This window comes from Artemia franciscana, chromosome 14, assembly GCF_032884065.1.
Source record: "Artemia franciscana chromosome 14, ASM3288406v1, whole genome shotgun sequence".
Taxonomy (NCBI): domain Eukaryota; kingdom Metazoa; phylum Arthropoda; class Branchiopoda; order Anostraca; family Artemiidae; genus Artemia; species Artemia franciscana.
The window spans coordinates 37,015,574-37,038,809 of record NC_088876.1 but is presented as its reverse complement, the minus strand read 5'-3'; the positions used below and the strand labels follow the sequence as shown (position 1 = coordinate 37,038,809).

Below are 23,236 nucleotides of genomic sequence, written 5' to 3'. Positions count from 1 at the left end.
ATTAGTCCCTAGGAATTCCTTTAACTCAAAGAGGAATAAAGAGGCAATAGCGGCCGTTAATGAAGGTAGACCTTTAAGGAAATATTTTTCTTCTAAAGCCACTGCACTTGCGTATCTAAGGTGACCCTGCCCCCCAAGATTTTCTTCTGGCGCTCTTATTCCGTGTTTTTTTTTCTGTTTTCCCCCTATTTTGAAATAAAATTATCAATTATTGGTGCCCTTGTCACATTGACCCCTCCCCCCACAATAATTTGCTCTTGATCCGCCCTTGAGTCAAATAGTTCATGGTAGCGAACTTCAGATTAGGAGCGACCCTGCTCAATAGTAACCGAAATTCTAAAAAATGGAGTTTTTATACCAATAGATATATCATAAGAATCTTATTTTTATACTGATTTCAAATATATAAGTTCCTTTAAGTTCAGTTTTACCCATCAGAGGTTGCGAGCCTGAGAAGATTTGCCTTATTTTCATTTGGGGAAACTCCTTAAAAGACATGAATCTTAATGAAAATCACGCCATCAGATTCAGTGTATCAGAGAACCCTATTGTTTTCAAGCTTCTATATGCAAAAATGTGGACTTTTGTATTTTTTGCCAGCAGAAAAATTACATGCGTGTTTATTTGTTTTTTGCTGTTGTTTTCCACCAGTGGTTCTAAAATATCGTGAGAGAGCGTAAATTAAAAGTTCTAGTTCCCTTTTTAAGTGGCCAAAAATATTGGAGGGCAACTAAGCCTCCTCCACCAGCCCTTTTTCTCAAAAAGCGTCCGATCAAAATTTTGAGATAGCCATTTTGTTCATCATAGTTGAAAGGCCCAATAGCTATGCCTTCGGAAACTTTAATGTAAAGAGCGAGGTGTTGTGGAGGAGGAACCCCCTTGATATACCCAATAATTTCTTGTCGTTTCAAGTTTTAATGTTGCTCTTTACTTTCAGTTGAATTACTTGTTTCTTTTATTTAATCTCAGTAAGCAATGACTGTAAACTATTCAAGCAGTTCTACACCCACGAAGCATGCACTAACAAAGAAGCAAACTTTCAGCGTTTGGTCATTATGAAAGCTATCATCAGGAACATCATTGACTTGTCTGTAGTCAAGTTAATTACTTTAGTTAAAGTCCTGAACACTCCCAATGAACAAGAATTCATAATGTAGCTACTATCCGTTAACCTTACACTTGGAAGTGCTTGTTGACTGAGTAGGCATCAAATTTTTTGAAAGCTGATTTTACAGCTTGAATATTCTGTGGCTGAAGAAATGGCTTCCAGAATATGGGTTATAGTAATTGTCTAAAAAGGGCTTCTTATTTTCTTGCCTAAAATCTTTTTTAGTAGCGTGATAGTCAGCAACGTGATTTATCCGACTAAACTCGATAAAATTTGAATTCTGAAGTAGCGGTTTGAAAAATTTGGTAGTTTCCTTTTTTTAAGTTGTATAAATGACTACCAGAGCAAAACATAAGATTAAGATGTTGCAAAAATGGGTTAAACAAGTGAAAATGCTATCATAACTTAATCAGAATTGATTTTAGGCCAAAAGGAAGGCTGGGGATGCAAATAGGCTAGATCCCAAGGAGGGTCAGGCCAGTGAAAGATTGCTGCCCTCGCAAATACATCAAAATCCCATTAGTGGGTCCAGATAAGTCTAAAACCGTAGGCTATGTAAAACCTTTTTTGGAAAAACTGTTCTAGCCTAAGGGCACTTCTTAAAAAAAATAGGGTAAATGTTTAGTTTAGAGCACTTACAAAGGCTAATTCTAGAAGCCCATCCATTTCTAGTTGAACCTCCTCCTGCATGACCAAACTAAGAATGTTTAAAGTGGCCAGGGTTTTCAGGCCAAAGGAAATGTTGGGGTTGTGTAATGGCAGTGAAATTATATTCAAAATACTATTTCCAGTCGTCACTGGTAATTTGATTGGTAATGTACTAAGTCAAAGGATAATCATAAAACTGATATATCCATTAATACTAATTATCCACTTTCTCTTTCCTGTTGAAACTAGCCAGTGAACCCATGAATCAGAGTGATTAGTTAAATATTAGCCTACATTTATGCTGCATAGATTTGAAGAAATGGCTTCTGATGCAATGGAAATTATACAGTTTATCAGTTCAAGATTAAATTTGGTTTAAAAGATTCTTTGGCTGTGGGAATGCCTTGGTGAAACAAATTTGGTTGAATAGTTATTCTTGCAAGCAAATATTACCTATAGACTAAAGCAAATTAGTCCATGAGCCCTGCAGGCAGTGGGTAAAGTCTGTATTTATTGAATAATTCTTTGGCCTGAAGCCTTAAAGAGTAAGCAAAAAGTAGGTCATAAATATGAACTAACAATTTAACCAGTCAGAATACAGACCTTGCCCTACTGTCTGCAAAGGCTCATGGACTAATTTGCTTTGCTCTATAGGTAATTTTTACTCACAAGAATCACTATTCAACCAAATTTGTATCACCAAGGCCTTCCTGCAGCCAAAGAATCTTTTAAAACAACTTTAATCTTGAACTGATAAACTATATATTCTCCATTGCATCAGAAGGCATTTTTTCAAATCAATGCATCATAAGTGTAATATTTAACTAATTGCTCTGATTTACAGGTTCACTAAAAAGTTTCAACTGGAAAGTGAAAGTGGATAATTAGCATTAATGGCTGCATAAGTTTTTTAATTATCTTTTGACTTTGTACTATACACAAAATAGAAGTGATGACTGGAAATAGTATTTAAAATATAATTTCATTCATATCATATACCCCAGCATTTCCCTTGGCTTCAAAACCCTGCCCACTTTATACATTTTTAGTTTGTTGAAGGGGGATTTTAGAAAGCTAAAAAATGGATTTTGGAAAGCTTAAAAATGGATGTACCTCTAGACTTGGCATTATGACAAAACTAAACATTTACCAAAAACAGTAAAATCTTCAATTAGAAAAGCTCTTGAGCTAGGCCATTAGAACTTCAAGGAATACATGAAGAACATTAATAATGGCCTAGGAAGATGTTTTGTGGTTTCCACTACCACCCCTCTCCCCTTGATGAGGTAATAGGCCTAGTTAGTACCATTAGACCATTTGGGAGAGACCTTAAAAAATTATGAAAACTACATCAAAACAATCAGAAATGGTAAAGGTCAGAAACTGAAGCTCTTCAGAAGGACACATGCTAGAACAAAAAGAGATATTTTTGGATTGCTAATTCTATGCTCACACTTCTAGTTTTGTTTGTATTTTTGACAATTTATCCTCAGATCCCATCTAATGGTCTCATATAGCCCTGGGCTATATAAAGGATCTAACCAAAAGAAAAGATGGAATTCTTATTTTACAATATGCACCAGGTATTGATGAATTATATTTCTTTATTTCTCTCTTTTATCTGTTTTTGAGTCAGGGTAAAATTCTAGACATGGGTATAGCTCTAGCATTTCTGTTGGGGGGCAAGAAGGCTCTGTATCTGGATAGTCAAGGGGTTTGAGCTATATAATAATTTTTCTCCAAATTATTACAGTGGCAACTGCCTCCAAACTCTCACTTCCTCCCCCCAAAAAAACAATGCCCCTGATTCTAGACAAGCTATTTTTTTTTATCTTTGAAAGGGGTTAGATTTGCAAATGAAACTTACAGTAATAAATCTTGGAACAGAAACATATCCCAGGAAATTATTGCCAAGCTTTTATGTTAATCCTCTTTTGATTTCTAAGCCTTTGAAATTTGCTGTCTTGAAATGTCTATAAGTATTGGAATTTTGACAAAACAACATTATACCTTAATTTTCAGTATCTTTTTCTCTAGTTTTAGTTTTGGAAACCTATTATGTCCCTCCCCCCCAAAGAAAATTCTGGATCTGCTCCCATATGTCATAGATTCTGAAAATTAATTCCTCCTTCCTGTCTATTCTGCACAGGCTCCCACACTCTAAACTAACATGTTCCTTGAAAATGCAATAACATGCTCCTTGAAAATGCAATTCCTGTTATTTGAGTAGAATTTTAAGCCATATCAATGGTTTTTTTTCTGAATTTAGGAATTGTGTTTTTAGGTCTTTGAAACTTCATAAGTTGGGATTAAACACAATTTTGAAGCTGAAAATACTTTTCTTTTACTTTTTAAGCAGAAGATATATTTTGCAAAGTTTTACTATTATAACACAATGATTTTTAAAGGTTATTGCCCTTTAGAGGGAGTAGAAGTAGAGGTAGATTCTTCAAAATACCTTTTCAGGACATACTTTTTTTCTGTAGATCCATCCCTGAAAGTTTCATTTTCCTAACCTAACCTTTTTCCAAGAGAGCAGAAGTAGCTTGTCTAGAATTTTACCTGAATCAGTGTTAATCAATTGTTATGTTACTTTTTTCTATATAGGGCCTAGTTTAAGGCCATATGAAACCATTAAAAGGGTGTTGAGGATGAATTGTCAAAATATAAACCAAACCATGGAGAAAAGCAGAAAATTTACAATCTAAAAATGTCTCTTTTTGTTCAAGTATATCTCTTGAAGAGGTCCAATTTTTAACTTCATATTTACTTATTTACCTCATTCTTAAATACTCATCATGTCACTTTAGCCTCTCCTCACCTAATAGATAAATATATAGCCCTTTTTATTGATTGCCATTATGATTTACAGTAGCAAAGATTGAACTCTATAATTTTACATTAGAAAACACTAGAAAAGTGTAGGCTAGTGCTTGGTGAACAGACAAGGTAACAGAAGTAACAAGGTAACCTTCATCTTGAATTTTATTGGAAACACTATAGAAGATGAATATTCTCTAATTTAGAATACAAATGCCCATTAACAAATAGGTACCATATGCAATAACTCAAGCAATGAAAATCAATGGGTAAATATACTATTTTAGGGAAAATACCCAGCAGTCAGACCATTAATCAGTGTGTCAACAGTTATATTACTATGGAATCTTTGTTGTGAAGGAATTGAATTGTTTCACCATTAAATCTGTCTAAATTTTTTTAACAAGAATGTGATTAGCTTGAATGTTTTACCCATAAACATCCACACAATCCACACACATCATACAAATATAAATAAACATAACATAAATTAAGCATAATTAAACATACAAACATAAATTAAGCATAATTAAACATACAACATAAATTAAGCATAATTAAACATACAAACATAAATTAAACATAATTAAAAATACAAACATAAATTAAGTAGTGGGCCCAACTTTTGCTAAGGCTGTCAAGCAAGGAGTTGGTGCAGACGTCAGTAGTCTACTTTAAATACTTCAGGTGGGTGGTGGTGAGTTTAATAAGCTTGGATTCTTTGCAAGCTTTTCTGTTAATATTAAAGTGCCCCCTTCCACTTCCTTCAGCTCCTGCGCCCATCATAGGGCACAAAATCTCGCAGTTGTACTGCACACTATCCCATGCATTGCATCATTTAGTTACATGTGATTTGAAAATGACATCTTAGCAAAGCAAACAGTACACCCTTTAAATTACCATTGTTGAAAACTTATACAGGAAAATTGCACACATACTCAATGAACAACAAGAAAACATCCCTTTTTTTACATTGGTAGCAGTGATATGTCCTCTTATTTTTGTTCGGTGCTATTGAGGCACTGGAAAATTATAGAGAGCTGTTTAAGGACACAAAAAAGATAAATCTTACATCTTACCATTTGTCAATAGAGGATCCTAATCTTTGACACGCATTTAAAGCTTGAGCCCAATCTTTGAAAATACTGTCCAATGTTGGACACAGTATCTTAGAGTTAAAATAAGTATTTAAATCACAGACTGAGTAAATCTGAAACAAATTTAGTCCAAGAAAAGTGTTGTAAAGCAGATTAATTGTATTTAAATAGTTTAGGCTGTATTTTATTCGACACATTAGAAAGCCATAGATTTGTCACAGTATAGATACAAGAAATGACAGCCCAACAGCAACACTGCAAAACACAAAACAAAAAATATTCTTTGGTAAAACAACTATATATCTAACTATATTATAGAAACTGTTTTTCATAGCACCCAGTTTCAACAAGTTTAAACTCTTAAATGTTTACACCATTTGCACAGAAACCATGGTATCAGATAAACTATTCCAAAGTATTGTTGCTTGGTCAGTAAAGCTACATTGACTTATTTTCTTGTGCACTCACAGCTGATACAGTTTATACAAGATTTGTCAAGTGGTTGAGTAATGGCCAAGCTTGGAGAAATCAGCACCCTTACATATTATCCACATTATCAGCACCCTTCATAATAAAGAACATATTGATCTGGTCAATCCTGTCCTGTCAAAACTGCAGGAAGTCCCAAAAATTGCAGAAAATGGAAAATCACTCAAATATGGCACAAATGTTGATGCCCAATGTTGAACCTTTTCAATTTGCTGCAAGTCATGTGTCCATGTTGGAAACAGTATTCTGCCACTGGGCATACTATTGTCTTGTATAGTGTCATAAAAGTTTGAAGGTTAAATTCCCTGAAACTTCTCTTAATGTGAAGCAGACTATAACTAGACCTACGTTGCCTGAGCAACGTGAAGTGTTGCGGCAACCTGTCCGGCTTCGCCAAATAAAATTTTGTGAGAGCAACACTTTGGTTTTGTTTCTTTGCTATTGGTTAAACGCTGAAGTTGTCAGCCTATCGAAGCTTTTAAAACGTTATATTCAAAGAAGAAAGCGATCAGTAATCACATGATCAAAGGCTATTCCTCAGCGTGGAAAAAACAATAACAGAAGAATATTGAAAGAAGGGACTAATTGACTTTGCAGCCAGTTGAACTTTATCCTTTTCAATTGTAGACACCATGACAGATCAAGACTTGGAACAATATATCTTATATAATCTCGTTGGTATTATAAAGCTATCCGTAACTTTTCAGGATCAAAATACCATAGATGACACTATTAATTATTACGAAACTACCTCACTGTTTTATGTTATTGTTTATACCTGTTGTGTAAACACTTAATTCTAGGATACAGTGAGCATGGGTAGGCTACACCAACTAGCAAAAGTTACAAACCCCTCTTCACTAAAGATGATTGTAGCCTAACAGACGATTATTACTTACAAGTCCCTTACATGTCTTACCACTGGAACCAACTCGGTATTATCATTAAAATCACTAAAATAATAGGTTCACCAAATAGCAAAATTTGCAAACCCCTCACTGCCGAAGATGATTATGAGCTAACAGCCAACCTTTCCTTACAAGTCCCCTACATGTCTCACAATTGGTCGGCTTATTTTTGGTTTCAGTGTACCCTACTACTGAAGTTGTCAACCCTTTGTAACTTTCAAACTAGTATATCTTATGAAGGGATTTTTGTACAAAAAATGGATGACATATACTTTGATCAGCTCATCGAGAGCTATCGATTGCCGTCGGAAAAAAAAATTCTATCTATCTTAGTTCAAAAGTTGATTTTTTTTTGCTGTAGGCCAACTTTCTAACCTCACCAATTAGAAAGGAGCAAAGGATAAGCTCCAATTTCTTTAGCAATGACAGAACTTTTAAAGTTTAAGAGGTAAATCTGATAATATTTCTCTACCTCAATCCCAAGTCCGAAAAAACAAATGATAAACCCAGACAAAATCATGGCAGCACTTTTGGACCCTTGGGAAAATGCCGCTTTTTTGCTATTTATTTCAATATTAATTTCTATATCTAATTTTTCTATGTATCACTCAAAGAAGATATATTGGCTATGGGGCCGGGTAACTGCCGCCTATATTTAACACTTAATGATTTTAGTCCATCTTCAATTTGAAAGTGGTGCTTGTCAACTTGCCTGCTAGAACGGAGCTTTCCACTCGAAAGCAGAATCATGGTTTGATGAAACGAAAGCTTGGCTGCACAACTTCAGATACTCCTCTCTGACATAGGCTACATAACTCCACTTCACTTGGCACACCATAGACTCTGGCTCGTGGACAAGCAAAAACCATCCTTTTTGGCCCCAGGCAAGAGTTCTGCAGAGCTTTCCAAAATGTAATGCCATATTCATCAATCCGGCTTGAGGTCCACACTTTTCGTAAAAACCGCACAGGTTAGACCCTTACCAGTTTTCAGGAATAAGCCAACATCGGCGGCATAGGAAAAAAAAAACCGGGACAAAACCAAAGTGTTGCTCTCGCACCACAATTAGCTTTTCATAAAATTATTGAGACATACCATTGTTGTCAGCTAATCCCAACTAGCTTGTTCCTATCAGCCAATCCCTGCTTTTTGAAACTATACACATTATGTCTAAGATTAAGAGCATGTCGTTTATATTTATGATGAACAAATTTTGACCCAAATATTTGTCTAAGGTTGGACACTGTCTGAGAACTGGGTGTGACTAGGAGTAGGCTATTTCTGAGACCAGCAGGGGTGATAGGCAAAAGCGAAATAATAACTCCCAGTATATTTGGAAAAAGTGTTTATTTGGAAAGATCAAATGGAATTACTCTTTTAATAATTGAAAAAAAAAATTCAACTGAAACCAGGGAGCAACATTAAAACATCAATTGAACAAAAAATTATTCTATAAATGAGGGTGGCTGCCCCTTCATCAACCCTTGTTCTTTATGTTAAAGGCTTGAAGTTCTTTAAAATATACATCTCATTCAAATTCAACAGCCCCTGTGTTTGAGTATTCTCAATAACACAAGAATTATGATAAAATTCAAACTTAAGCACAAAGAGCAAAAGTTGAGGAAGGGGCAGCCCCTCTTATATACAGAATGATTTGTGTTTGTTTTAAGTTTTATTGTTGCTATTTGGAAAATACTATTAACAGCTTTTTTAGATAAAAGATTCTAACATAGGCAATATGTCAATTTTTGGATGAAAATGTCTTAGATATTTAAGATGAAAATATTTATCTATTCTATTTTATTTTTAGAAATAGAATCTTTTTTAGATAAAAGATTCTAACATAGGCAATATATCAATTCTTGGATAAAAGTCTATGTTCCTTCAAAGAAAACACTATAGCCTACAATTAAAGTTGCTGCTGTGTTAAATTAGGAAACTATTTTTCTACATACTTGTCTTTTGTTGGATTTTAAGAATCACTTTCGGTTTAACTGCATATCATCCCGTATTCCCAAATGCTTATATATAGTCAAAGGATATAGTATAAAGGATATATAGTATAAGGAGCGACCCGGCTCAATAGTAAACGAAACTCTAAAAATCGGAATTTTGATGCTAAAAGATACATCAAAAGAATCGGATTTTCATGCTGATTTTAAATATATAAGTTTCATCAGATTTAGTCTTTGTCATCAAAAGTTACGAGCCTGAGAAAATTTACCTTATTTTGGAAAAATTGGAGGAAACACCCCTTAAAAGTCATAGAATCTTAACGAAAATCACACCATCGCATTCAGGGTATCAGAGAACCCTATAGCAAAAATTTCAAGCTCCTATCTACAGAAATGCGGAATTCCGTATTTTTTGCCAGAAGACAAATCACGGGTGCATGTTTAGGCTATTTGTTTTTTTTGTTTTTTTCTTTTTCCCAGGGGTCATCGTATCGACCGAGTGGTCCTAGGATGTTGCAAGAGGACTCATTCTAATGTAAATGAAAGGTTCTAGTGTCCTTTTTAAGTGACCAAAGAAATTGGAGGGCACCTAGGCCCCCTCCCAGGCTCATTTTTTCCAACGTCAACGGATCAAAATTTTGAGATAGCCATTTTGTTTCGCATAGTCGAAAACCATAATAATTATGTCTTTGGGGATGACTTACTCCCCACAGTCCCTGGGGGAGGGGCTGCAAGTTACAAACTTTGACCAGTGTTTACATACAGTAATAGTTATTGGGAAGTGTACAGACGTTTTCAGGGGGATTTTTTTTGGTTTGGGGGGTTGAGTTGAGGGGAGGGGGCTATGTGGGAGGATCTTTCCATGGAGGAATATGTCATGAGGGAAGAGAAACTCAATGAAAAGGGCGCAGGATTTTCTAGCATTACTATAAAAAAAAACAATGAAAAAACAAACATGAAAAAGTTTTTTCAATTGAAAGTAAGGACTAGCATTAAAACTTTAATGCTGATTAAACTTTCAAACTTTAAGGAGTAGATTATTAAGCATATGAGGGGTTTTAAAAATACTTTAGCATAAAGAGTGAGGTATTTAGGAGGAGATAAATATATCGCTCTTTATGCTAAAGTATTTTTGGTAATTTCAACTACTTATTCTACGGCCTTTCTGATTCAGGGGTTCTTAAAGAATTGGGACAAAACTTAAGATTTAGTATAAAGAGCGAGGTATTAACGAGGGGACAAACACCCTCATATACATAATAAAAATATAAGTTACGTAAGTTAATTCTTTAAGTTACGCATATTTTTTACTAATAAAAACGTTCGTTAAAAATTAAAAGTTCTAGTTACCTTTTTAAGTTATCGAAAAATTGGAGGGCAACTACGCCTCCTACCCCACCGGTTATTTCTCAAAATCGTATGATCAAAATTAAGAGAAAGCCATTTAGCCAAAAAGAGAATTAGTATGCAAATTTCATTTTAATAATTTATGCGCGGAGAGCCAAAATCAAACATGCATTAATTCAAAAACGTTCAGAAATTAAATAGAAAAACTAGTTTTTTTAACTGAAAGTAAGGAGCGACATTAAAACTTAAAACGAACAGAAATTACTCCGTATATTAAATGGGTTTTCCCCTCCTCAATCTCTCGCTCTTTACGCTAAAGTTTGGCTCTTTGCCACAATTCTAATTTTTAAAACAATTAAAACTTTAGCGTAAAGAGCGAGGCGTTGAGGAGGGGACGACCTCTTTCATATACGGAATAATTTCTGTTCGTTTGAAGTTCTAATGTCGCCCTTACTTGCAGTTAAAAAAAACTGTTTTTTTATTTATTTAATTTCTGAACTTTTTAAATTAATTTTGTTTGAGGGGATCTAGCTTTTTAGATCTGAACAGTATATGGCTAAATTCTAGATAACATGCTTTTTGCTATCTTGGAAACTGGTTTAGGTAGGTAAGTGTGACTTTCAGGAATAGGCCAATAGACTCAATGATGCCCCAGTTATCTATTTCTGCCCCCTTCCTCCCTAAAGCACCCTGATGTTTGAAGACATTGAACTATATTTTTTGAAACTAAAATCGCAGAAACCTTGGAGGATGCTCATTACATCAGAAATTGAGAGTTCAGTCTTTTTTTATAAGTAAAAAATGATTGAAGACCAGCAAGCCACGAGGGGTATTTTCTGGGTGGGATCATTTCCACGAGGGGGGGGGGGGTAAACGTCTAGACCCCTCAAAACATCCCTGGCATAGTAGCTTAAAACACCTCCATCGTGCATATTCTAGGCCCTAGATTAATTCCAGAAATTTTGATTTAATTGACTCAACTAACATCATTTAATTGACTCAACTAACTTGGTTTCTGAGTTAGGAATAATCTTAATCTAGAGTTTTACTGAACAGATACAAGAAGATTACATAAGGGAAAAGGGGTTTACTTCCAGAAAGTAGTCTGGTTTCATGATCCTTGGGAGTGAGCCAATTTTAAAAAAGAAGCTGATAATCCTTCCATATAATTTTTACAGAATTTTGTGCTGCCATTACATATTTACAGCACTTTTACAGCATTACAGTCCTTTACAGCACTGGTACAGAGTGTCAGTTTGTGACTTAACAATGACAAACCCCACTGCACTCAATTAAAAACTATTTTTATTATTTGGTTGTCAAAAGAGCAAACCCCAGCTCCTTGAAAATCCTGAATACCTTTGTAAAAAAACAAGGCAGTGAAAACAAATAAATGTTACATGCCTACCCGCTGTCAAATTGATTAATGGTGCTTTTCTGCATGATCAAATATGTTTCACATTATATCTGAGTAAAATGTTAGTTTAATGTGGAATAATTATCTTTTAAGATGTTGTCAGTTTTATTGAATAAAAAATATATTCTTTATTTACCCTTTACTTAAAAAAATTGTTTGAGCTATGTCTATGACAAATTAAAGCAGACTTTGGTGGAATTTGACTAATCATACCCTGTTTACATGCAGCCTAATCTGTTTTATTCTTGCATATTCTTGAAAGATTAAATAGATGTTCGTGCTGTTTTTGGCGGGCTGAGGGGAATATAATACTGTTGTTGTTGGTTGAAAAGGTAATAGACACACATGTATATTATATAGTACTGGAAGACCAGGCTTTGTTCAGGGCCCCAGCAATCACACAACAGGCTTGTATATATTTGAATCTCTTATTACTTGTTAGAGTAATCACTGCATAATTCTACAGTTTTAAGTCACAAGGTTTCAAATCAGCCATTTCAACTGAATTAAAAAATTCTGGTTTGAATTCAATTCTTCCAGTCTTGTTCATGCATCAAAGAATCATCCATTTTGTGAGGTTTGTTTCCTCCTGGGAATTATTGTGATTGTCACTGTTGCTTTTCTTCTAACTGCAGATTTCATTTGTGATTTGATGTGATCATCCCTGTTGCTTTGCTTCAAACTACAGATTTTGTTGTTCATTATTTTCATTTGAGATTTGTTGTGATGCTTGTTATTGTATGTCTTCTACCCGCGGATCTTGTTTGTGATTCATTTTGGTGCATCATTACCTCAAATTTTTCCCATGCTTTTTGCTTTAGCTGCTTGGATCCATCCAAAATCATTTGTAATTTCACATGATGTCATTGAACCGAGAAAAACTTTTTTCTTAGCTTGTACCTAGTGTAATTTTTGTGCTTACCTACGTTTTTATATTATTCAGTAAGAACCGGGAATATTTCTGTCCCTATGCCCTCTGAAATTTCTAGATTACACATTGATATAATCATCGTTTTACTCGTTGGTTTCAAGTTATAGGTGGCAAAGAAGCAATTTCAGCCGAATGGAGAAATTCTAACGTGAATTCATATGAATTAAATTCAGCTTTTATTTGTCCTTCACAGATGCCGAGATAACTTCTTTCCATTCCAGGGTGGCTAAGAAATTCAGCCATGAACTCATTTTATCCTTCCAGTGCATTTTTGCTGATGCTTAAATAACACTTCTGTATTCTTGGGTGAAAAATTTGCATTTATGTTTAAATAACACTTCTTTATTCTTGGGTGAAAAATTTGCAATTTAAATTGAGAAGTAATTTTGTTGTGAATGCAATTCCTCCTTCCTGTTTATCCTTCACAGACTCGTGCACGCTAAAGGAACACGTCTCTTTATTTCATCGTGATTTTGCTTTGTCTTCTAGCACCAGATTTTGTTGCGTAATGTTTTCCCTTGCAATTTAATGTGATTTTTTCTGTTCCTTGTTCCATGACAAACAACAGAAACAAGAAGAAACAATAGGGAATTTCTCAAGATAGTGGGAAACAAATTAGAATGAATACTTCGGCCCTTTGCCCAAGGGCCGTCCTCAGCAATACAAAAATATATAAGAAGAAACAACCTACAACATGATAAAATTATATATTTTTGTATTGCTGAGGACGGCCCTTGGACATAGGGCCGAAATATTTATTCTAATTTGTTTCCCAATGTCTTGAGAAATTCCCTATTGTTTTTGTTGTTTGTAATGGAAAAGCAGTGTGGTCTTCGTCGTTATTTACCTTGTTCCATGTCTTTTTGTTTAGTTGTTCAGAATCATTTGTCCTCTTTTGTTGATACTGAAAACGATACGACCGCTCCTGGGAGACAATGACGCAATTTATGCTCTTGAAATGTATATAGATATGCTAAATTACGCATTGGAAATTCTAATGTAAATTTAATTCCTCCTTATTGTTCATCCTTTACAGACTCTAAAATAATACGCTCGTTATTTCACTGTAATTTCTGAAATATCTAAATTATGCAGCGTCATTATTGTGTTACTCATTAGTTTTAAGCTACGTTTTCGTTGCAATCCAGTGTTATTTTGCTGTTTTTTATGCCATGCTTGTTTCTATCTGATCAGTCATCTTGGTCTTCAGGTATTTGTCATCTTGTGTTATTTTGCACGTGTCATAGAGAAATAAATCCCTCCTTCCTGCTTATCCTTCACAGACTCCCACACGCTAAACTAACACGTTCCTTCATTTCATTGTAATTTTGCTTTGTCTTCTAACCGCAGATTTTGTTGTGCAACATTTTCGTCTGCAATGTGATTTTGCTGTTTCTTGTTCCATGCCTTTTTCTTTAGCTGTTTGGAGTCATTTGTCATTTTTTGTAATTTTGCATGCGTCATAGATACAAAAAGAGATACGACCACCCCTAGGGAAAATGATTTAGTTTTCGCTCTTTGAATGTATATTAAATGAAAAAACCTAGTTTTTTTAACTGAAAGTAAGGAGCGACATTAAAACTTAAAACGAACAGAAATTACTCTGTATATGAAATGGGTTTTCCCCTCCGCAACCCCTCGCTCTTTACGCTAAAATTTTAATTGTTTTAAAAATTAGAATTGTGGCAAAGAGTCAAACTTGAGCGTAAAGAGCGAGGGATTGCGGAGGGGAAAACCCATTTCATATACAGAGTAATTTCTGTTCGTTTTAAGTTTTTTCAATTAAAAAAACTGCCCTCCAATTTTTTCGGTTACTTAAAAAGGGCACTAGAACTTTTCATTTCCATTAGAATGAGCCCTCTTGCGACATTTTAGGACCACTTGGTCGATACGATGACCCCTGGGAAAAAGAAAAAAAATTCTGCTGAACAGAATGACTATCTCAAACTTTTGATCCGTTGACTTTGGGATAAAATGAGCGTGGGAGGGGGCCTAGGTGCCCTCCAATTTTTGGTCACTTAAAAAAAGCACTGGAAATTTTCATTTACGTTAGAATGAGCCCTCTTGCAACATTCTATGACCACTTGGTCGATACGATCACCCCTGGAAAAAAACAAACAAACAAATAAACACGCATTCGTGATCTGTCTTCTGGCAAAAAATACGAAATTCCACATTTTTGTAGATAGGAGCTTCAAGTTTTTGCTACAGGGTTCTCTTATATGCTGAATGCAATGGTGTGATTTTCGTTAAGATTCTATGACTTTTAAGAGGTGTTTCTCCCTATTTTCCAAAATAAGGTAAATTTTCTCAGGCTCGTTACTTTTGACTGCAGAGATTAAATTTGATGAAACTTATATATTTAAAATTAGAATGAAAATCTAATTCTTTTGATGTATCTTTTAGCATCAAAATTCCGATTTTTAGAGTTTCGTCTACTATTGAGCCAGGTCGCTCCTTACTACAGTTCGTTACCACGAACTGTTTGATAAATGCGACGTCACACACATGAATTTTTTCTTCGGATGAACCCAATTCCTCTTTCCTGTTTATCCTTCACTAACCCCAAAATAACTTCCAGGGTGGTTAAGAAATTCAGGCATGGATTCATTGTCTCCTTCCTGTGTATCGTTGCTTACGCTAAAATAACACCTCTTCATTCTAGGGGGGAAATCTGCAATTCAATTGAATTAAGTAATTCTGGCGCGACTTCAATTCCTTCTTTCTGTTTATCCTTCAAATGCTCACGCCTGCCAAACCAGCACGTTCCCCCATTCTATTGTGATTTTGCTTTGTTTTGTAACAGTAGGCTTCGTTTTGCAACGTTCTCCTTTGCAATTCAATGTGATTTTTGCTGTTTATTGTTCCATGTCTTTTCCTTTGCTGATTAGAGCCGTTTATCATCTTCTGTAACTTTTGCATGCGTTCTAGATACTAAAAGCGATATGACCACTCCTGTGTGTGTGTGTGTGTGGGAGGGGGGAATGATGTAATTTATGTTCCTGAAATGGGCCAGTAAATATGACGTAACTCGCACAAATTTCTTTCCGAAAAATAAGGCTCCAAATGAATTTTTATTCGTGACCTATCTAGATTGTTTTTTGCAGGCCCGGAAATCCCAGGCCATACATTTTTCAAAAAATATGGAGCCGGTTTCGAGAAAAATCATAAATACATAAATAATATACATACACAGTTGCTTGTTTAAAGAGAGTAAATATGCATATTACATGCCCCTGGTCCTGGCCAAGGCTGTTTTTCTGCACGGTAATGTGTTACAAATAATGCATTAGTTTTATATTTTAAATATATTTAAAATATAAATATAGTGATTTAAAATGTAATATAATGTTATATTAATGTAAAATATATTTATATTAATTTAATATTAATTTAAAATTCACTAAATTAATATAATTACATTAATTTAATATTAATTTAAGATATAATATATTAAAATATAAATATATTAATATAGATAAAATACAAATATAAGTGTATAAATATATTTTCGACCAAATAGATTTTTCCATAATGTGTTACGAAAATTTACATTTTATATGCTTGGAAATTACGAAATTTATTCGCACCATGTCAACCTTACACCTGTATTTAAAGCTTATTTATAGCTGGGGGGGGGTGAGTTTATACATACAGAAATCCATGCTCCCAAACTTAATATATTTCCCATGGGCTAGGCCATCCTCCTATTTTTGTTGTGTGTATTCAAAAGGACAATAATGACTTATAATGGATTCGATGAATCCGTTTTCAGCCATACAATTTCCGTTTTGTGATTTATTGACCAATTAAAACAAACCTTAATATTTGTTTTCGATAATTAGAACGTCGCGTGAACGCTTAATTTTGTGTTGGTAATTGTTGGAATGCAAAAACACAAATTTGTTGAATTCTGGTTACTATGGCGTTAAACGATATAACAAACTTCATTTTCAGGATGTACATATGTATATATATAAAAGCCAGCCAGGGTATAGAAGGAAATTGGTTGTCGTGGTTACAAAAGAAACGAAATTCTTGGTTGCTGTGGCTACGTTTAGTGTCTTTTATTCGTTCATAAATTAAAATTCCCTTGTGTTTTGATTCTTAGTTGTTGCAAGACACTTGTCAGTGACTTACTTACTTTGGACCGATTTCTATCAGTGTACTTGACTCTCCTATATTTATTTTCTCTGTTTATTTTTTTATTCTTATTTTATTTATTTATTTTATCAACTATTTTTTTTTACAATCTAGCTGTTTTCGGACCATCACTCTTTCCGACTGAATAGGAATTATAAGTTATAATTTGAAAATTAATTTTATAGATTGCACCGGATCCAGGGTAATCCCCCCCACCTGGAAGTATTTAAGGCAAAGCCCCCCATTGTTTTTTGTAAGGACGGCCACTCATTTAATAACACTATATTGTACCCGCTCTAGAATAGGCTACGGCATTTTATCTTTAATCTCGCTTACAACATTAAGCAACCGCACCGAAATCATTTTTAATTCTTTCAAAGACCCCTCCCCGCAGCAGAAATTTGTTTCACGCATATGGGGGTGCCCTAATCTTCAGAATCAAAGGAAATTAAGAACCGCTCGATTTCAGCTGTTTTGTTCCTTGAGTTTTTTGTTTTGGGTGTATGTTCACTTTTAAAGTTTCTGGTCTGTTACACTTCTCCATTCCGGCTGTTTTAATACTGCAGTTTAAGGCGCCAATTTTCGTATTATTTTTATAATTTATAATTTTTCTATATTTTCTATATAATACATAATTTTCTATATAATATCCTATATAATTCTTTATAATATTTTCTATATAATTTTTCAATAATTTTTTATTATTATTGTTTAATAGCTGAGATTCAACTTTATCTACATGTCGAATTATGCTTTTGAAACTTGCTTTGCATTTCTTTTAAATGGAAAAATATTTTGGAAATAGACGAAAAAATATGTAAAAATAGAGCAGTTTTTATATTTCGTAAGTTATTGAGCTTTCAGCTTTATTTACATACCGAATTTTGTTTTTGAAAAAAAAAATTAAGATGAAAGAAAAAAAATGCAAAAATGGAGCGGGTGTCATATTTGTAAGTTATTCAGCTTTATTTTTTACGAAACATGTTTTTGAAAAATATCATGGAGATAAACGAAATTTTGTTTTAAAAAAATGAAGCAGTTTCCATATTTTGTAAGTTATTCAGCCTTCAGCTTTATTGACATACCCAACTACATTAAAAAAAAATGTTTTGGAAATAGACGAACAATACGAGGATAGAACCGTTTTCATATTTTGCAAGTGATTCAGCTTATTTTGTAAGTGATTCAGCTGATATTCAGCTTTCATTCAGCCTCATTTTGTAAGTGATTCAGCCGACATTCAGCTTTATTTACATTTTGATTTTGAAGCATGTTTTGTATTTCTTTTTAGATTAAAATATGTTTTGAAAATAGACGAAAACAAATAATGCGAAAATAGAACATGTTTCATATTTTGTATGAAAGTTTAGGCCATTCTCTAAAAGACTGTGAGTAATGTTACAATTCTGGCTCGAAGAATGGATATATCTGTAAATAGTGGATCCATTTATACGTGCATCATGTCACGTTGGTGCAATTCATAGCTAAGTTATCACATGTTTCACAGGTTCATATGAATGAAGTCACATTGACATGCAATTAAAGAGCCAAAAAGATACACGATAATATTGCAGTAACGTCATGCATTGTATAAATGGTACTGTATACAGACAAAAATTTAGTATAATTAATACATTTTACTAGAGAAAATTAGTATAAATATGCTTAGAAGACAACTAAAAAAAAATAAAATAAATAAATGCCAAGTTAATGGTGACTTAAGCTTCTTTCAGGTGAAAATCTAGAGTAATAAAAATCTCGAGAGTAATAAAATCTAAATATCACAACAGGAGCATCAGTATTTTAGAAATACCTAGGTAAGGCATGGCCCAAAATCGGTTGGGAACCACTGGTTTAGAGTTTCGGTTACTATTGGGTTGAGCAACTCCTTACGTTTTGCTACCAAGAACTATTTGATTTATTTAGATTGTTTTGACGAATATGATTATATCAGCTTAATTTTGCATTCTTTTGTTAGTTTTAATGCATTGTTTTTATGCTTTTTGATTATTTTTTTGTCTTGTTCTTGTGTGTTAAACCCGAATTTCAAATTAGCCCTCCGGGGCTTGTGATGGCAATGTTTTGAAATAATTATCTTTCATCGTTCAGGAATGTATATTGCAATTGAACTCTTGTGGAATTGAAATTCCGTACGGGTCAACCCCGTTCAACTGAACCCTCATGCAACTGAATCCCGTGCAAATGAATCTTCTTTAACTGAGCCGCGTGCCCCCTTTAACTAAACCTTCGTGCAACTGAACCCCTGTGTAAGTTAAACCCTTTCAACTGAACCCTCATACAACTCAACTTTCATTTACCTGAACCCTCTTGCAATTCAACTCTTATTTACCTGAACTTCCATTCGAATTAACCCCAATTCGACTAAAATCTCACTCAGTTCAATATCCATGGAATTCAACACTGTTCAGCTCAATCCTCATTCAACACAACTTCCGTGTAATTCAGCCCTCGTGCAACTCAACCCCCCATTTATTTCAGCCTCCATTCAACTTAACGTCTATTCAATTCAATGCAACCTCCATGTAATTCAACCCTCATTCAACTAAACTACTGATTAACCTATTCCTGGGTGACTCAACGCCCATTTAAATCAACCGCATTCAGTGAAGTCCTTCTCATGTCAACAATATAACTAGAAAATGTAATTCAGCCCGATTTTTCGGATGTAACAAAAACTGACTCGAACGAAATGATTTTTATTTAGTGGTTAATTATTTTTATGGCACTTGGTATTTACCAAGGGACATATAGCGATCGCAATTTCTGTCGGTCTGTCTGTCGGTCCTTTGCTTTTCTGCTTTTGGGAACTTCCAGATAAGCTAGGACGATGAAACTTTGCCGGCGTATCAGGGACCAGACGGTATTAAATTAGAAATAGTCTCTTCTCTGATTCAACCCTCTGGGGGGGGGGGTAGGGGAGCGAGCGAACAAGATAGTTGAAAATAATTTTATTTGCCGAGTAAAACAAATTATTGTTTTTTTAATTATGGCTTGTGGCATAGGGGTATGATTCTCGCTTAGGGTGCGAGATGTCTCAGATTCGAATCCTGGACCACCCCAGTTTTTACATGAAGAAGATCCTAAACTAGATACGTGATCAATATAGCGATCGCTGAAAGTTGACAGGCGTATCAGGGACCAGACCAGATTAAATTAGAAATAGTCGCTTACCCGATTTGACCATCTGGGGGGGGGAGTGGAATGACAGTTAATTCGGAAAAAATAGAAAATTTAGGTATTTTTAACTTACACACGGGTTGTCATATCTTAATGAAATTTGATATTTAGAAGGACCTCGTGTCTCAGAGCCTTATTTTAAATCTCGACCGGATTCGGTGACATTGGGAGGGGGGGAGTTGGAGGTGGAAACTGGAAATCTTGGAAAACGCTTAGAGTGGAGGGATCGTAATGAAACTTAGTGGGAAGAAGCTCTTGGCTCTTCCGACCTCGTCACAAGTCCCATATGAGCTCTTGGCTATTTTTTTTTTATTTAATGCCACTTTGATGTAAAACTGAAATAATGAAAAGTAAGATGAAATAAAAGAAAGGTAGTAGGTAGATATAAATAAGAAAGATAAAAATAAAAGGATGAAATAAATGAAAGCAGATAGAAATAAGACAGAAGACAGATAGAAATAAAAGGATGAAATTAAAAGAAGACAGGTTGGCAGGTAGAAATAAGACCGAAGATAAATAGAAATGAAAAAGGTTGAAATAAAAGCAAGACAGGTAGGTAAATAGAAACAAGACAGGAGACAGATCGAAATAAAAGGAAGACAGATAGGCAGATAGAAATAAGACAGAATAGATTTTTTTTTCCTTTTATTTATATAAAGATTTTTAGAAAACTGAATGACATTCAAATAATTTTAGCTGCATATTTAAGTAAATGTTTAGTTTCTTTCCAAGCGCTCTAAACTGGAAACTATGTTGCGAAGCAGCATAATTTCTAGTTTAGAGCACTTAGAAATGTAATAGAATTAGCTAATCCTAGAAGCGCATACATTTCTGGTTGACCCTCCTCCTCCATGGGCCAAACTAAAAATGCGTAAAGTGGGTTTGCTTACAGATAACATTACCTATAGAGCGAAGCGTATTAGTCCATGAGCCCCGCGGACAGCGGGGCGAGGTCTGTATTCTATATTTATTTAATAAACCTCTCGCGACATTCTAATACTTTTGGGTCGATAAGATCACCCCTGGGAAAAAACAAGCTGAGTTTAAAAAAAACAACTGAGTTTTACCAGACTTAAAAAGAGCACTAGAACTTTTAATTTCCGTCAGAATGAGCCCTCTCGCGACATTCTAATACCACTGGGTCGATACGATCACCCCTGGAAAAAACAAAACAAACAAATAAACACGCATCCTTGATCTGTCTTCCGGCAAAAAATACAAAATTCCACATTTTTGTAGATAGGAGCTTGAAACTTCTACAGTATGGTTCTCTGATGCGCTGAATCTGATGGTGTGATTTCCGTTCAGATTTTATGACTTTTAGAGGAGGGGGGTGTTTCCCCTGTTTTCTAAAATAAGGCAAATTTTCTCAGGCTCGTAAATTTTGACGAGTAAGACTAAACTTGATGAAACTTACATATTTAAAATCAGCTCCAAAAATGCGATTCTTTCTATGTAAATATTGGTATCAAAATTCCGTTTTTAGAGTTTCGGTTACTATTGAGTCGGGTTGCTCCTTACCAAAGTTCGTTACCACGAACTGTTTGATACGTTTGAAGCTTTCGGCTACTATGGGCTGTGGGCTATATATATATATATATATATATATATATATATATATATATATATATATATATATATATATATATATATATATATTATATATATATATATATATATATATATATATATGGGCTGTGGGGCTATATATATATATATATACTATGGGCTGTGGGCTATATATATATATATATATATATATATATATATATATATATATATATATATATATATTATATATATATATATATATATATATATATATATATATATATATATATATATGTATATATAACATTATATATATAATATTATATTTAGCTAATTATTAGCTAGCAAAACAATTCTGTTTCCGCCATTTTAAGTAAAGCTGTTAGCTAACATTATTAGTTAACAATTGGACGGCAAAGAAAGGTCTTCAGTTAAATTACAATTTTAATGTGAAGTAGAAGATGGTTGTCTAAATCTGTCCAACATACTTAGTTTCGATCCAGATTATAATTTATCTTCTTTTCCAGGAAAGGAAATGTTCAAAAACACGTTTCAATCTGGGTTTTTATCAATTTTATACAGCATTGGAAGCAAGCCTCTTGAAATATGGGATAAAAAAGTAAAAAATGGACATATTAAGCGAATCACCGATAATGATATTCAGTCCCTCGTTTTAGAAATAGTTGGAAGTAATGTAAGCACCACTTATATCGTATGCCCTGCTGATCCAAAGTTAACCCTCGGAATCAAATTGCCATATTTAGTGATGATTGTGAAGAATTTGAAAAAATATTTTACTTTCGAGGTGCAGATTTTAGATGATAAAAATGTGCGTCGTCGCTTCAGAGCTAGCAATTATCAGTCGACGACTAGAGTTAAGCCTTTTATTTGTACTATGCCAATGAGGTTAGATGAAGGTTGGAATCAAATCCAGTTTAATTTAGCTGACTTTACGAGAAGAGCGTATGGCACCAATTATGTGGAAACGCTGCGCGTCCAAATCCATGCTAATTGTCGAGTACGGCGAATATATTTTTCAGACAGGCTGTATTCAGAAGAAGAACTTCCTGCTGAATTCAAACTGTATCTTCCTGTTCAGAACAAAGGGAAAGCTGTCTGACAGTTTAGAAAATGCTATATGACGCTACAAATGGTAAAAAGCCAGATGCATCGATTTTTGTTATTTTGTTATTATTTTGGCACATTTTGTAAATAAATCAGTGGTATTTCCGATAGAAAATCTGATATCAAGTATTGTCTTTACCTTGGACTCAGAATTTTGAATTCTGTTAAAATGTCATATAGAAGCTTGAATCATGTTCTAATTCTTTGCAAAATTTCTCTTAATTTTCATTTTTATATTTTGCAATTTTTGTCTGTCAAAATGGGCCAAGGCGTCTTTCTTCAGGGACGCAACTTCGTCGAAATCTTGTGAGGGGGGGGGGAGTGGCCGATTTTGCCAAGTCAAGTAAAAAGGATCGAATGAAAAATTAAGAAATGAGTCATATAGTACCATAAAGGTAAATGTATACTAAAGAAGGCTGATCCGTTTCTGTGGGTGCTTGAAAAATATTGCATGGCTTAGTTTTGACAAGATTTCTGAAGACGCTAAATTTCAGCTGGG

General features: G+C 34.2%; 2 protein-coding genes across 5 annotated transcripts in view; one reads left to right on the top strand and one right to left on the bottom strand.

The window, feature by feature from the left end:
* Nucleotides 1-23,236, bottom strand: part of LOC136035673 (tRNA modification GTPase GTPBP3, mitochondrial-like) — a 287,196-nt gene that overhangs the window by 182,628 nt on the left and 81,332 nt on the right. The window lies entirely within an intron of this gene.
* On the top strand, nt 1,341-22,852 carry LOC136035665 (cilia- and flagella-associated protein 20). 3 transcript variants are annotated; one of them, XM_065717577.1, is made up of 2 exons: nt 1,341-1,413; nt 22,140-22,852. In XM_065717577.1, exon 2 carries the CDS (start codon nt 22,148-22,150, stop codon nt 22,730-22,732), a length of 585 nt encoding a protein of 194 aa, XP_065573649.1. In that variant the 5' UTR covers nt 1,341-1,413; nt 22,140-22,147; the 3' UTR covers nt 22,733-22,852. The 3 variants fall into 3 exon arrangements, with proteins under 3 accessions (XP_065573649.1, XP_065573647.1, XP_065573650.1); XM_065717575.1 differs by lacking the exon at nt 1,341-1,413 and adding an exon at nt 12,040-12,121; XM_065717578.1 differs by lacking the exon at nt 1,341-1,413 and adding an exon at nt 16,828-16,885.

Excerpts from the sequence above, each read along its gene's own strand:
- LOC136035665 (XM_065717577.1), top strand. The coding sequence starts at position 22,148 with ATGTTCAAAAACACGTTTCAATCTGGGTTTTTATCAATTTTATACAGC.